Source organism: Xiphophorus maculatus, chromosome 24, assembly GCF_002775205.1.
Source record: "Xiphophorus maculatus strain JP 163 A chromosome 24, X_maculatus-5.0-male, whole genome shotgun sequence".
Lineage (NCBI taxonomy): Eukaryota > Metazoa > Chordata > Actinopteri > Cyprinodontiformes > Poeciliidae > Xiphophorus > Xiphophorus maculatus.
In genome coordinates, this window is record NC_036466.1 from 919,398 (window position 1) to 934,718 (window position 15,321).

At 38.8% G+C, this 15,321-nt stretch overlaps 2 protein-coding genes and 1 non-coding gene across 3 annotated transcripts; 1 reads left to right on the plus strand and 2 right to left on the minus strand.

Moving 5' to 3' along the window:
• Nucleotides 1-5,830: 5,830 nt before the first annotated feature.
• trnas-cga lies at nt 5,831-5,912 on the minus strand. The gene has a single exon. It is a non-coding gene; the product is annotated as a tRNA-Ser (tRNA).
• A 604-nt stretch (nt 5,913-6,516) lies between these two features.
• On the plus strand, nt 6,517-8,008 carry LOC102236354 (small integral membrane protein 11A). The gene is made up of 3 exons (XM_005809969.2): nt 6,517-6,604; nt 7,087-7,293; nt 7,380-8,008. Exons 1-2 carry the CDS (start codon nt 6,590-6,592, stop codon nt 7,273-7,275), a joined length of 204 nt encoding a protein of 67 aa, XP_005810026.1. The 5' UTR covers nt 6,517-6,589; the 3' UTR covers nt 7,276-7,293; nt 7,380-8,008.
• Nucleotides 8,009-10,457: 2,449 nt separating this feature from the next.
• On the minus strand, nt 10,458-11,420 carry LOC102236475 (ribonuclease-like 3). The gene is made up of 2 exons (XM_005817017.2): nt 11,305-11,420; nt 10,458-11,042 (listed from the first exon to the last, which is right to left on the minus strand). Exon 2 carries the CDS (start codon nt 11,036-11,038, stop codon nt 10,574-10,576), a length of 465 nt encoding a protein of 154 aa, XP_005817074.1. The 5' UTR covers nt 11,039-11,042; nt 11,305-11,420; the 3' UTR covers nt 10,458-10,573.
• Between the last annotated feature and the right edge of the window lie 3,901 nt (nt 11,421-15,321).

A 15,321-nucleotide genomic window follows, 5' to 3' on the forward strand; every position in this document is an offset into this window, starting at 1 on the left:
AAAGTGACAGAGCAACCACACTGTCTATTAAGATGTTCCACTACCCCACATAAAAATCTACTAGGGCCTACATATCCATGCCCAGGTCCAACCCATGTACAGTCAGCCCATGATAATGTCATGTGGGTTGAATGTGGTCAGCCCACATGGGCTTCTCATGTTGGGCCCGTGATACTGAAACCATGTGTCGGGTCTTCATTGGTGTCGTCTTCTCTTTTAGGATTGTCTGGTTTGTGACTTTTCAAAACAGAATTACAAGGACCCACCTTTATGAGGATTCCACTTCCACACTTGCCTTTGTACATGCGATTGTTCCAGACAGTCCCGACTCAGAGGTCAGTCCTGACTCGGAGGCCGGTCCCGAGTCAGTGGCAGGCACCAAGTCAGAGGCCGGACCCTAGCCAGGGGCCCGTCCCAACTCGGTGGCCGACACCGAGTCAGAGGCCAACCCTGAGTCAGAGGCCGGCCTCGACTTAGCATCAATTAAAATTAGCATCAATGCTAAAGAAAGCTGCAGTCATATGAGGAGAATGACAAGAATGTTTACTAACATGGACTTGCACCATTAAGTATGATAAAGTAAGTGTATCAGCTAAATTTTGCAAAAATGCTAATGTTAGCGTGAATGCTGTCAGTCGGATGTGGGTCATCACTAGCATGTTGTCTGTACTTTACTTACTGCATTCAGTATACTAAACATGGCTAATAAGTAAGAACAATAGCTAATAGCTTATTTAAGGTAAAAGGCTAATGCGCTGCCTTGCTGCGCATGGCAGTTCCCTAACCTGAGAGAAAAAGATAATGCAGGCTAATCTTATTGGGCGGTGCAATAAGAGCATACTCGCATACTAGCGTTTTGTTGCTTTTGCCACCACTAGATTATATGCATATAAGATATAACATAAACAGCACCATTCAGAGATGCAATGAGTTTATAGCAGTTGTTCCACCATGTCTGTAGTTCTGACGTTCTGCCATCACTGTGGTTCTAAAGAGCAGCTCAGAGAGGCAGACTAAATTCTGTCTATTTTGAGTCTAACTGACTGTTTTGTGTGACTGACTTTTGCTTCGCAAGTCAGTCACTGCTCTCCTTATGCATTGCTATGGGCAGGCCCCAATGATTTCTTTTTACAGTTAATACATTCTTTCTGTGTATATAGAGCATTTATGGAATGTTATACATTTTAAGGGTTATTTCAAATGATTTAAATCACAATTCAGTTAGTTTATGTGATTGGCAAAATTCTGTCTACTTTATACAATACAAAACTGAACATCAGTTGCAGGGTCCAGACTGTTCATCTCTACTGTCTGTTTCTGGCTTTGTGTTGACAATAAATACATCTGTAGATGACATAAAACAGACCAAGTAATTCTGTCACAGCCTGTCCAACAGGTTTTATTAACAGGTCACCTCTGCACATATAAAGAGCCATTCTTACAAAAAAAGTCCTTTCAAAGTCTGCAGTAAGATACTGATCCTTCCAAAACTATGCGTTATAAAAGACCCACATAAACTAAATATTTAGTAGCTCAAACATTGAAGTGAAGTTCAGAGACTCCATTGCAATCCATTTCTTGGATTTTTCAGAATGATGGAACATTGTTAGTTAAAGTGCTAAAAAGTGACTGACAGGTCAAAATATTCAAATTTTATACAGTGTTTCCCCCCGGTAAAATAGAAAGCATGGCGGCCGCCATGCTTTTCGTGCCCTCCCCTGCCACCCACCTGCCAGGTTAAGCGTTATGTGTTTTTGTTTTTATTAAAAGGAAAAAATATATATTTTTTAAATGTATTTATTTTTAATACGCCGGACTGCAAGTGTCTCTTCTGTGGTGAACATTTTACTGGCGGGGCAGAATTATCCCTGAAAGAAAGATGGATTTATAGTTTTTATAGTTTATAACAGTTGATGCATTGAACAGGAAGTGCGCACCAATCAGACTGCTGGCGCCTCTGCATGTTGGACGCTTCTCGCGCGCTGTTGTAGCTTGATCTCTGTACTTTACCTCGGCATGGATCGCTCATATTGGCTCACCATTATGGATATTTATATCAACCCCCTGTGAGGATGAAACATGCCACGAAACATTTCATATCAAACATTTCTGCTATTATTAATGTGCAGTGAGAAGAACTCAGTCATGTTACAGAAAACATACCTGCAGGTGTTGGCCTCTTGTTATTTCAGCCCACTTGCTGCTTTTGTTATTTGCATCGGCCTTAAATTACAGCTCAGACCTTGCTGATGATCCCCAGCTTGTGTTTTTCTTCATTATTCAGCTCATTGTTTCCCCAGTAATGAAACGCCGAGAGGCCGGCTGTGTGGACACAAACAAGCAAACGGCACCCCTTCTGCATCGTGATGCTCAGCTTTACATACCTGCACAGCTTCCAGCTGTGATAGCCATGCTCTGGTTTACTGAGAAGACAATGGCCGCTCGTCACCTCCATCCAGCAGGTACACCAGATTTTAGCACTGAGCTGCATGCAGTTCTGTCATTGAGAACTACTTCCATGCAGTCACTTTAACCTGTGCAGCACATCTCTGTCATCTACAGCTGAATAACTCTTTAATTAGAAGATTATATACAGTGCCTTAGCATGATTATAAATTACTGTCAAAGTTTACTGCTCACTAATTACAGATGTTAGAGATCACAGCTGGACATGAATACCTGAAATCCACAAATCCTTTTGACCCCATCAAAAAATAGTTAGAACTACCTATTTTAATAGTTGAAACAGCAAATATACCTTAACATGCATTAATACATAAAGTGGAAACCATCTTAGATCTACCATAGAAGCTTTTATCCATGGTCTTCCACTCTTGGGGATGCAGCCAATCAGTGGCAAGGAAAATTAATGCCGCTTTTGGAGGGGCTATGCTGCAAACGCCAGCCAATAGCCTGTCATGCAGTATTATGGCTAATTATTCTGGCTTCCCAAGCTACATTTTCTTTAGAATATTCTAGGTATGCTCTACTAAAAATTCAATGAACAGTGAAATTTTCCAGTAATCGTTTGGAATTGCGTTTAACAGAAAAAATTGCAAAAAGATGAATCCACTGTAGTTGGAGTTTATGCTGCAAACCAACACAAAGTAGCACAATAATATGAAATACAACCAAAGCGCAAGATAGCTTTTGTATGTTTTTATTTTATTTCATTTTTAATCTGATCTCTGACTTTGTTGGAATGTGTTTCTTCATTAAAGGAATAATATCCTAACACCAGGGTGCTTCTAATACTTGCTTCACAAGAGGGATGATGGATGCAATTTCTGTTAAAAGCTAACAGTCAGGTTTCCTCTGAACAGAGAATCTTCTAAGAGTTTGTTGTGTCTCTACAAACCTTCCAGAATTAAAACCTTTCGATCCCTCAGAACTCAACACTGAAGAACTCCATCTATCCCAACAACATGTGATCACAATGGTTGTAACTTATTACATGACCAAATGACATGCAGGCGATTGGTTTTATGTGACCACAATCTCTCCAGCATAGCCCTTTAACTTTAATTTGTTTGTTTTTGATATGGTGTAATAAGGTTTCTCCAGTTGCTAGTGGAGCTGAATTGTTTTACACATCAAAACCCAATCACTCTCAATTGCATTTTTAAAATATTTTTTAAATTCATTACATTTTTTGCATAGTATGAATTATTCACATTGTATTTTTGAAGGTCTATGTGAAGGTTAGAAACTGTCTCAGACGACATCCGTTTAATTAAACTAAGATATTTTAAACAGAGTATTAAATCCATTAGGTTTACAGAGTGCAAACTTGTGAAGAATATTCTTCACAAGTTTCATTCCATGCTACATCATAAACTCTGTTTTTCATCCTCCATATTCCTGAAAATTAGTATTCTAGGTGGATACTTCTTAATTGGATTCTGTTTTTGTTTAGGCTGGTCTTGAAAATGTTTTGTATGGAGGTCGTCCACTGACCTCGGGTCATTTGTCCTGTTGGAACTGACGGAGCTGTGTGAAGGTGGAGCAGCAGGGCTACAGCCAGGGCTTCCACATGATGTGTGCTGCACTTAACTGGCTCTCCAGAGGCCTCACTGACCTCTGATGGACCTCCACTGCCTGCTTCATTGCAGCAAGAATTGAGTAGAATGCCGGTTCTTTGTCAGCGGCCTTGACTCTGATAGGTCCTTTGAGAGATCAAAAAGAAGTGGAGGATCATGGTAGGTCACGTGATCTGGTGTGTAAAAGCAGACATGAGTCTGGAAACAGGTTGTATCTGCTGGATGATGGCTTCTGGGGTGAAGTAAAAGGCTTTCCACTGGAGCTGTCTGTAGGATGATCAGGAAAAGCATGTATGTGAATTGACGAGGTATTTCTGGACAAAATAAAATGCAGCTAAAAAAAACAATTAAAGCAATTCTATATCAAGTCAACTTAAGAATGATGTAATTGTGCAGAAGGTTGGTTTTCCTCTTAGTGATTCTAACACATTTAAGGAGGTGGGTGGAATAACAATCAGGAAGGACTTCAACTCAAATCCAAAGGTAGATGGTTGAAACGGCACAGTCCAGCAGGACAATGATTCCAAACACACATTTACACTGATTATAGAAAGTATCCAACAGGCTAACATCAAGTTCTTGGAAGAGCCCTGACTTCACCACTCTAAAAGGTTCAAGGACTATTTTAAGGACAAGTTGTGTTGAGAGACCAACTGATTTAAATGAGTTCTGTTACAACTGGTCACCTTCTGATTAGAAGTCTAACTAGACGTCATGCTTATTAAGTGTCTCCTTCAATTTTTGAGAGTTCTTCTACAGAACTGACATTGAAGATCAGTTCCCTTTTCCTGGTCAGCTGTAGACATATTCCATAAGTATGTGTTTGGATACATGTAGTCACTGCCATCTAAAAATTTGGAGTGGAGCGTTTACTAAAAACCTTTTTCACAAGAGCTCCACTGTGTAAATACATTCCTGTGAATTTTTGTTTATTTCTGTTATCTGGCTAAATCTGACTTACGTTTGTCTCAAAACAAACAGAGGATAAACAACTTGTTGTTTAAGTTGTGATGGAGACATAATTTGAAAAACAAACATGCAGAACAGGTGCCAAGAAAGAAACTGACATATTTATTTGTCTGTTTATTTATTTTTTAAGTGAGTTAAAAAACAAAGGCAGCATCCAACACCACTACTTCTCATTCTGTTTGGTCAGAGGCTGCTGAGCTTCTACATGATATTTAAAAATATACTTGAATGTAAAGCCTTTGTCAGCTGTTATAAATGTGCAAAATGATATCAGTCCATATAGCTTTGCACTGAAACAGTGCATGTGTCAAACATTGTGTTATGTTTTATACTGCAGCACAGAGACAATCTAATATTCAGTGGGTTATGTAATTATTCAAACTTGAATGTCCATGTCTGGTATGATTTATGCCACTTGTGAAAATAAAATGAGCAAACATGGCAACTGTAATATGTTTACTGAAATTGATTCATTTAAAAAATTGAAAACTGTAAACATTTTTCAATTAATATCGTCATGGAGACCACATGGTAAGGAGCTGCAGAGACTCTGCTCAGGTGGGATCCTACATGCTGTTACGAGACACAAATCACTATTTTTACTTTTTGAAAAATATCCAATTTAATATATTTTCTTATTCCATGAATTTTTCTTAAATAGTTATAAACATCAATTTAATGCAACATTGCACACTTCTAATGCTACACTACTTTATATAAATTTAAAAAGGTGTGTTTTATAACAAAAAACGTGTTACCCCACAATAATCCAAACCTAAATGAAAACATTTATGCGACGGAAAAGACAATAAATGAAACTTCGTCACGAACAGGATTCGAACCTGTGCGGGGAAACCCCATTGGATTTCGAGTCCAACGCCTTAACCTCTCGGCCACCGTGACTACGCATGCCCTAAGACGTCATCACGTAACGATATAAACGTTTACGCAATGCTAGTGTATAAGTTACGCATAAATGATATTATTGAACGGTAATTTTATTTTATTATTTGACAATTTGTACATCTTTTTGTAAGCATATACTGTTAGACCATACGCTGGTAGACACAATTACTGTTAGACCAGATGTAACACGAGTTATAATGTCTTTGTGCCGTCTTGCCTCCTAGTTTTAACCATTTTTTAAAAATGATTTTTTTTTTAACACGTTACCCTACCTCGTTAATGCATGCCTTTCGCTACTTTCTGTCTGGAGCCTGCAAGGTTGGTCCAGTATGTTTCCGAAATTAGTTGCGCTCTGCGTGGTGGTGCATTCAAAGCCACTTAGTGAAAGCTGCCACTAAACATTTGACCGCAACTAAACTCCAGAAATAGTTCACCAACCTTACTAAGTTATCAAAGCTAACGTCTTTTTATTTTAGTACCACTAACGATAATTACTAATAACAAGGTGTGACTATTTTAAACTGTACTTTGAGGAAAAGTTATCATTTGTCACGAACGCCTCACAGCTGACGCTTCGGACAAACGTCATTTCTATTGGTCTATCAGTCTAAGCTTCTGACGAGCATTAACAGCGCTTGCGCATAGCAGACGAGAATAGCTTTACAGCAACGAAAATGATCAACTGGAAGGTAAATATTGTAAAAATGCGTTAACTCTAATCATGGTATTTACATTTGATTAATAGCTAAGCAGGTTAGCTTCCTTTAAAACTGCCAGTGATTTACATTGCTTTTTAAATTGTTGCTAAACACACTGCTAATGTTTTCAGAGCTAACCAAACAGAAGATGCCACTATTAAATCTGATGCACATTAGTCAGAATGCTACAGTATCAGATTTTGGGAGCCCGGTCTGATCGCTTGTGGCTGTATAGACTGTGTGGGCTGGAGCTTTTAATACACATGGTCTGGAGTGCAGCTGCTTCTCTCTGTCATGCAGCCTCCCCTCAAATTAACTTCCTCCTGCAGCAGACAGCTGTTACAGGAGGATCACAGAGAGGGGAGGAGACATTTCTCCTGCTTCCCTGATTATTCCAGACATTTCTCCTCCATCACAGTATTTAAAAATTCACTAGAAACCTTCTAAAATAATTTTCTCAATCTGCTTTCCAGGCCCTGGACAATGTCCCCCTCCTCTTCTACATCCTGGCCCTGAAGACGCTGCTGCTGTGCTTGGCCTTTGCCGGGGTCAAGATTTACCAGAGCAGGAAAGCCGAGGAGGCCCTGAAGAAGCAGCAGGCCGAGAGGAGGAGGCTGGCCCAGCAGACGCAGGAACTCATCAACAACCTGAAGGAGGACTGAGGAAATCCAGAGGAGCAGGTGGTGCTTTTACTCAAACGAGTCGACTAATTTTCACCCAGTTCGAACGAATGTACAAATATCTTTTCTTTTCTCTTCCTGATCAGAACGAGCTCCTCCAAACTAGTCAGAGAAGCAGAAAGAAAGGGGAGAATCTGGAGAATTGCTCGTCAGCACTGGGATGTTGACTTCACGAGTTTTACTCCATATTAATTGACTGTTTTTTTTGTTTAGTTTATATATATATATATATATATATATATATATATATATAAGAAAAAAGGAAAACAGAATCTATTCAGACATGGGAAAAACTGCCTTGCTGTCACTCATGGTCTGAGCTGAGCTTTGTCTACATGTGTGGCTGAGTTTTCACTGCCTGAAATATTTTTGCCCTTATTTTTGTAACTATATTAAATAGTTTGCTTGACATCAGTGTTTTTGAGTCTGTTTTTTCTTGTGTCTGAATAGAAGTTGATTGGATCATGAAAATAATTGTTTGAAATCCATCACTTTGTGTAAAAAAAGAAAAAAAGTCTACAGAGCATAAGAGTTTGAGTTTTGGAAGATATTCAGTGACCTAAACACTTAAACGTAAACATGCACCAGTATTTATTTATTTATTTTTTATCTTTGTCAAACAGCAGAGGGCGCTCCTGCATTCATATTTACTCAATGGGTGTAACGGGCTGACAAACAAGCAAAAATAAAGTGACGCTAAGTTTTTCAAAATCTTCGTTTTGTTTTCTCGTGTTTTCATTTTGGGCTAATGCTCTCATTTCCATTTTTGTCTTTAAGCTCTTGTTTCCTGTTTTATTTTGATGGTGCTGCTTTCCTTTTTAAGATAAATCTTTATTGTCATTCTCACAAGGACAACGAAATTCAAAGGGTGCCATCAGTCGGTGCACATGCCCAAAAACAAAAAATAACTGTCTCACAATTCACACACAACGCAAGACTCAACAAACAACTGGCAAAAATAATAATAATAAGAAGAACAGCCACATTCTCACATACATCATTTATGATGATTAATGGTTGTTTTTGATTGCATTTAGTTTTGTTATTGCTGTCGGGTAGAAACTGTCTCTGGGACGGTTGGTTCTTGTTCTGGTTGCTCTGTATCTTCTGCCTGAAGGCAGCAGTGTGAACAGAGAAGGTCCGGGGTGAGAAGTGTCCTTTGTGTTGTGTTGTGCTTTTCTTAGACAGCGGTCGCTGTGCAGGTCCTCCAGTGAGGGGAGAGGGCAGCCAATGATTTTTTGGGCTGTATTCACAACCCTTTGGAGAGATTTCCTTTGAGCCGTAGTGCTGCTGTTATACCAGACGCAGATACAGTAGGTCAGTATGCTCTCTATGGAGCACTTGTAGAAGGACACCAGCAGCTTCTCCTTGATGCTGTTCCTCCTGAGAACCCTCAGGAAGTTCAGTCTTTGCTGGGCCTTTTTTATCAGCTCGAAGGTGTTCATGTTCCATGTGAGGCCCTGCTCAATGTGGACCCCCAGGAAACGGAAATCAGCTACCCTCTCCACACATTTTCCCCCAATGGTTAGTGGTGTAATGTCCATTTTATTCCTCCTGTAATCTATTATGAGTTTTTTTGTCTTTGAGTTGTTGAGGAGCAGATTGTTCTCCCTGCACCACTGCAACAGCCGCTCCACCTCACCCCTGTAGGCGGACTCGTCACCTCCTGAGATGAGTCCCACCACTGTGGTGTCATCAGCAAACTTGATGGTGTTGCTGTGGTGGGCAGAGGTGCAGTCATATGTGTACAGACAATAGAGCAGGGGGCTCAGCACACAGCCCTGTGGAGAGCCAGTACTAAGGCTGAGGGCAGTGGATGTATGTTTTCCCACCCTAACTCTCTGCTGTCAGTTGGTCAGTAAGCTCAGAATCCACATGCAGGTGGAGTGAGGGAGGCCCAGGTCCCCCAATTTGTCCACCAGTCTGTGAGGGAGGATGGTATTAAAAGCAGAGCTGTAGTCTACAGCTCTGCTCAGGTCAATTGAAGAAGCATAATTTTATGCTTTTTCAATTGCATAATTGTAATTGAAGAAACATATCTGACAAAAGAAAAAGAACAGCAATTAGGTAGTTGCTGCTACAATTTTTGTATTATTTGAAGTAACAAATTGTTTTAAGTGTTTGCGCTTAATGGATAACTTCATAAAACGTCACATCATGTTCCAATATAGCAAGAATTAATTTTTTGCTTGATGTTTGTGTTGGTAAAGTAAGAAAATTTGGTTTTAGTACGCTGTGGCAATGGGAATTTAAAGAAAGCTTCCTTCACATTTAAGAAAAGCATTTATGAAGTAGAAGTGCAGGAGGGAAACCGTTTCACAGATTCATTCAAATACAATTTATTTTATCTTGAAGATTGCAGATCTGCTTTGAATGAAGGAGGATTCTGAGCCTGTCAGCAGATCCAGTTGAAACCAGATATTTGCATATATTGTATGAAAAGACACGCAGCATTTTCATTTTATGTCGGTTAGGATTATTAAAATAATACTTATTTGAAAAATGCCAGAAATTGAGAAATCTTCATCAGGTTATCGGGTTTTTGTTTTCACATCTTCAGATGGATAATGGGGTGAAAGATGAGAATCAGTTTCAGGATCATAAAGCTTATAAAGACTGAACACTCAAATTGATTCGCTAGAAACAACAAAGTTTAAATTTTTTTCTGAAACACTATTTTTAGTAACATGTAATTCATAATCATCAACATAAGCACAACACAGCTCTTTATTAAGCAGTAGGCTCATTAATGGCTTTATTCTGTTTGCATTTTGAAGAAAATACATATTTAGTGGGGTTTTTATACGCCAAAAAAATTAAACATAGTTGTTTCTTAAAGTGAATCAAAAGGTGTATATATAGTAAGTATCTTTAATTTTAAAAAGTTGCTGTCGTGGAAAAAATACTATTTCCAAGCACTGTTCAGGTGAAATCACTCAATCAGGTTTATTCATATATTGTGCACAATACAGAGACAATCAGTAATGAAGCAGGTCTGGGTGAAAAGCTGCCAGGCAGAGAAACACATGAGTTTTATACCAAGGATAAAGAATTAACAACAAAGGGCGAGACAGTCTGGTTCTGATGCAGCTGTAGAAAACAACTTCCAAAACATGTATTTGGGTTACATGTAACCCAAATAGTTCTTTTGGTGAGAGTTCACAGTCATTCATATAACATGACTAGCAGATGTGACCTTAAGGCTTAATGTAATTTTTCCATCACAGTTGCTCACAATAGATTAGCATCTAGTTTTAAAGCATTTTCCTCCCCATAAGGTTTACATGTGATCTCCTGCGTAGTGCACAGGTAAACCATCTTGGCAATTCACAGCAATGACTCTGTTATTCAGACATTTTCCCTTGTATTCACATTTGGGTTTCCTGGCTTGTTTCTTGACCGTACAAACCACAACTGTGAACTTCTTCTTGCTCTCCGTGTAATGACGTGCGTTATTATAAACACCTTCACCGCTACAAACAGACTTGACTTCCTTGGCATCAGCGAGAATGAACGTGTTCATCTTCTTGCAGACGTTATTGTCGTCGTAGATCTTCTTCCGTTTCATCGTTGCCGTGCATTTTTCCGCCGTCATCTTTTTGTCCACGTGCTGCCTTTTGAACTTCTCGTAGCGCGCGCGCGTGTTGTTTTCCAGGCCCGGGTCGCTGGTTGTATTTACGAACTCGGAGGCGGTGGCCTGCAGGGGGAGCAAGCAGACAAGCAGGCAGAATGGCAGGACCTTCATGATTCTGAAAGAAGAAGATGGAATCATTTGAGAACAAATTCGAAAACGAATTTGAGAGAACGTTCTCCCACATATTTAGTTTTACTCAAACACGAGGGATTCAAAACGTGAACGAAGTCTTTCTTTTTAAGAACATTTTTGTGTTTGCTGTGTTTCAGGTTCGAAAAATACTGCTTCTTATTCTAAAAATGTAGAAAACGTTTGACTTATCATAAAATCAATAATCATAATTTCTGATTGATTTTAGCAAATAAGAACTATGTTACCTGGTCCAAAATGAGTGAAGCACTTTTTCCAGACGAACTAGAGGCAAAAGGAGAATGAAGTCTTCTTCCTTCTCAGTTGTCGAAGTGAGGTGTGTGACAAAAAACTAATGCTCCAAAGTGTGTCTCCTTTAGAGGAGGAGTTTCATAGCATGTTTCTATTTAAAGATTTAACTCTTATGTTGCTAAATGTACACGTAATAATACACAATTAGTCTAAAGCAAGCTGACTGGCTATTTTATCCCGCCATGACCAATATTTATAATGCATTAGTCCGCATAAGAACGCAATTGGCTGCATAGAAAATGGCTCATAACATGCAGGACCACCAACTAAAAATATTTTTACTTAATCAACTCAGTTAGTAGAGTTTTGAGAAGGTGATAAGGGGCGGGGATGAACATGGCCGACCACAAATAAGAGCTGCTGAGAGTCTCTTCGCACTTATCCTGAAAAGGAAGTCAGATGAGATTTAAAAGAAACTAAGGTTGTAGGAAAAATTGACTGAAGTTGCATCTGTATATTGGATATAATATAAATACTAAAATCGAGTCTCAACTGATATGTAGTTGAGACTACATATATAAATTTATCATGAACAGTGTGAATGGAGGATTTTCACTGAAAGGAACCACAAAACCACACCTGCAACAACAGTCACACATGCATGACCTGCATAGACTGAACAAAGACACTGAATGTTGCATTTACCTGCAGTGAAATCTTAAGCATAGCTGTAGGTGTTTTGCTATTATTTTTAATAGTGAAACACTTTGCAAAACAGTAGCATACTTATGGTCATGACGACAGAAATAAATCTATTGTTGCCTGTTGAACTTATTTCCTGCGTTTTAAGGAACAACTTTCACCTTTGAAACAAGAGAAAAACTGTAGAAAAGCTGTTAGTTTATTAGTTAAACTATTATAAAACGGTTTATAATTACTTGAGGATATGCAACTTTACCGAGTTTTCCCTGAGAGTTCACAATGCTCAGAATTTCTCATGAGATGATAAAACGGACCGATCAAGAGAATGTCACTTTGAACTTTTCTCCACCAACACCTGCGACTACAGAGGTTTGTTGTAGTTAACAATAACTATCTGTCCGACCATTGTGGCCACAACACCACCCCTGTTTACAAGAACTGAACCTTCAGGTCTCTTCTAGTAAATTTGTAGCTCACTATCTGAAAACTGGGACACTTTTTGTTGTATTAAATCAACTAAAATCCTCTGAAGGGATAAATTGCTTAAAATCAGTAAAATTTATATTCAAAAGGCATTTGAGCATTTGATGTTCTCTCCAAAGGCAAAGCAACCAAACCTGAAATATTGACCTGAAATGAATCTCAACATTTTCTTTTTCTTTTTGTGTGTCTTTAAAGCCACTAAAAACCAGTTGGCTTTGGTTTTAGAGAACAGAACAAGCGTCTAGATGTTTAGACTAGGCTTTAGCCTGCATGCTATCTGATTTAGATCTGATCACATTGTGGTTGGATCTGAATGTCATGTTGATTAAATTGATTTAAGTCTGACAGAGAAATGTGCATTTAAAGAAAGCGCTAGTCATTTTACTAAAGCCACAATAAAATGTAGTGGTATTATTATTATTATTATTATTTTAATATTATAAAGATCAGTAAAAGATGGCGCCACAGGTTGGACAGCAGCGCCCTCTGCTGTTTGTACAGAGATGTGGGAGAAAAACCTCACCACCACCTGAAAAGCCATTCGTCCTGGAAAGTTTTCTCTTTCTTTTTAGTTCTCAAAAAATAAAAATAGTGAAAAAGTGAACATCAAAGACGAGTCTGGTAGTTACATTTCCTTTCCAATTTACTTTATTGTTTGTAAATATTATTTCCAAACTGCAGAAAATGCTTTATTTCAAATAGTAATTGACAAGGAAAAGGTTCCAAGTGGAAAAGTTGCTCCAGATATCAGTTGTTGCTGCTTGTACAGAACATAGACGCAGCACAAAGTGGAAAATTAACCATTATTTCTTTTTCTCACGACTTTATCCAGGTGATAAGCCACACGGTTTTGATTACACAAGACTGTAACACTAGTTGCTTGACCTTTGACAGCTCTGTATTTGCGATGAGGGTATCCGTTTGAGTTCTTAAAACTTTTACAATCAATGATTTTGAGATTTATAGCATGTGTTTGACGGTTTTTGCCAAAGTTACAGATTCCAGTAAGAACTCCTTTAGTGTCCAAGAAGAAGGTATTGATCGGCTTGCACCGTTTTTCAGGTTTATTTATCTTTTTCATTTTGCTATATGTAGGAATTCATGCTGGTGACAACGTGTTTCTGGAAGAAGTTCAGAGCCTCGGACACCTCGGCTGCAGAGAGAGCAAGGATCAGGATGGCAACAGCGTGGAGCGCCATGGTTTCCTGTTGAGGGAAAAACAAGCCAAAAATCTTCTTTGCTGTTTTTGCTTAAAAACCAGCAAAACAGGAATATCTGCAGTATCAGCAAAAAACTTTGAAATCGTTGCATTCCCGGAGTGAAAAAAGTACAGGTTATGGCATCAGACATCAAGTATGAAGGACAAGGGTGAAAATCCTGGACAGAATGTCTATTTTGTCAGCCTCTTTCAAAATTACCATTGACAGCAGAAAATATAAATGCGCCACGAGAAACTTCTGCAGTGTAGTAGATCATGTGGTCCACAGGTTAAGGCATCAGACCTCAGTTACAAAAGACGTGGGTTCAAATCCTGATCTTGGTCTGTAAGTAAAGTAGATATTCATGCTTAATTTGGGATTTAATGGGATTTTTAGGTTAAAACCCACAAAGTTCATCATAATCAATTTTATTCTGGGAATGCACCGATTTCAAAGGTTTTTTTGTTGATACTGCTGATATTTTTGTTTTGCTGGTTTTTAAACAAAACCAGCAAAACAGGAATATCGGCAGTATCAGCAAAAAAACGTTGAAATCGGTGCATTCTTGGAGTAAAAATGCACCGATTTCAAAGTTTTTTGCTGATACTGCCGATTTTCCTGTGTTTTTGGTTTTTATGCAAAAACAGGAAAACAGAATTATCGACAGTATCAGCAAAAAACGTTGAAATCGGTGCATTCCTGGAGTAAAAATAGATTGATAAAAAAAACCCAGCATATTTAAGCAGAAATCATTTGTGGGTTTTAATCTAAAAATCCCATTAAATCCCAAATTAAGCATGAATATCTACTTTACTTACAGACCAAGATCAGGACTTGAAGCCACATCTTTTGTAACTGAGGTCTGATGCCTTAACCTGTGAACCACAAACCCTTCCACACTTTGCAAGTTTCACGTGGCGCATTTATATTTTCTACTGTCTGTGTCACTTTTGAACAAGCTTGAAAAAACGGACACTCTTTCCAGGATTTGAACCTTTGTCCTTCATATTTGGTGACTGATGCCTTAACCTGTTGACCACATGATCTTACACAACTTGCCACAGTTTCACTGCTCACTGAGTGACAGGTTTAACTCATGACTCTCAGGTGTAACTACCTGCACCACCACACCTGGATTGACCGATTTAATTAAATGCTCTGCAAGCAAACAGGCTATTCAGACTTTTAATTATCATTCAAGATTGTTTGTATATCACATTTCAGCAACAAGACAGTTCATAGTGCTTTACATCATAAAAATGCACAATCATGAAAACACCACCCAGTAAACAATTCTGAGTGACAAATGGGGACCCAGGACGCCTTCTTATTCCTACTTTAGTCTTGGTACATCAGTCAACCTTCCAACATCATCAACATGAAGATCTTGAGATCTGGGTTTCCTCTCCCTAAAGCAGGGGTGTCAAACTCCAGTCCTCAAGGGCCGGTGTCCTCCAACTTTTAGATGTGCCTCTGCTGCACCACCTGAATAGAATAATTAGGTAATTAGCAAAGCTGGGAGAACTGATCTACACAAGGAGGAGGTAATTAAGCCATTTCATTCCAGTGTTTTGTACCTGTGGCACATCTAAAAACTGCAGGACAGCGGCCCTCGAGGACTGGAGTTTG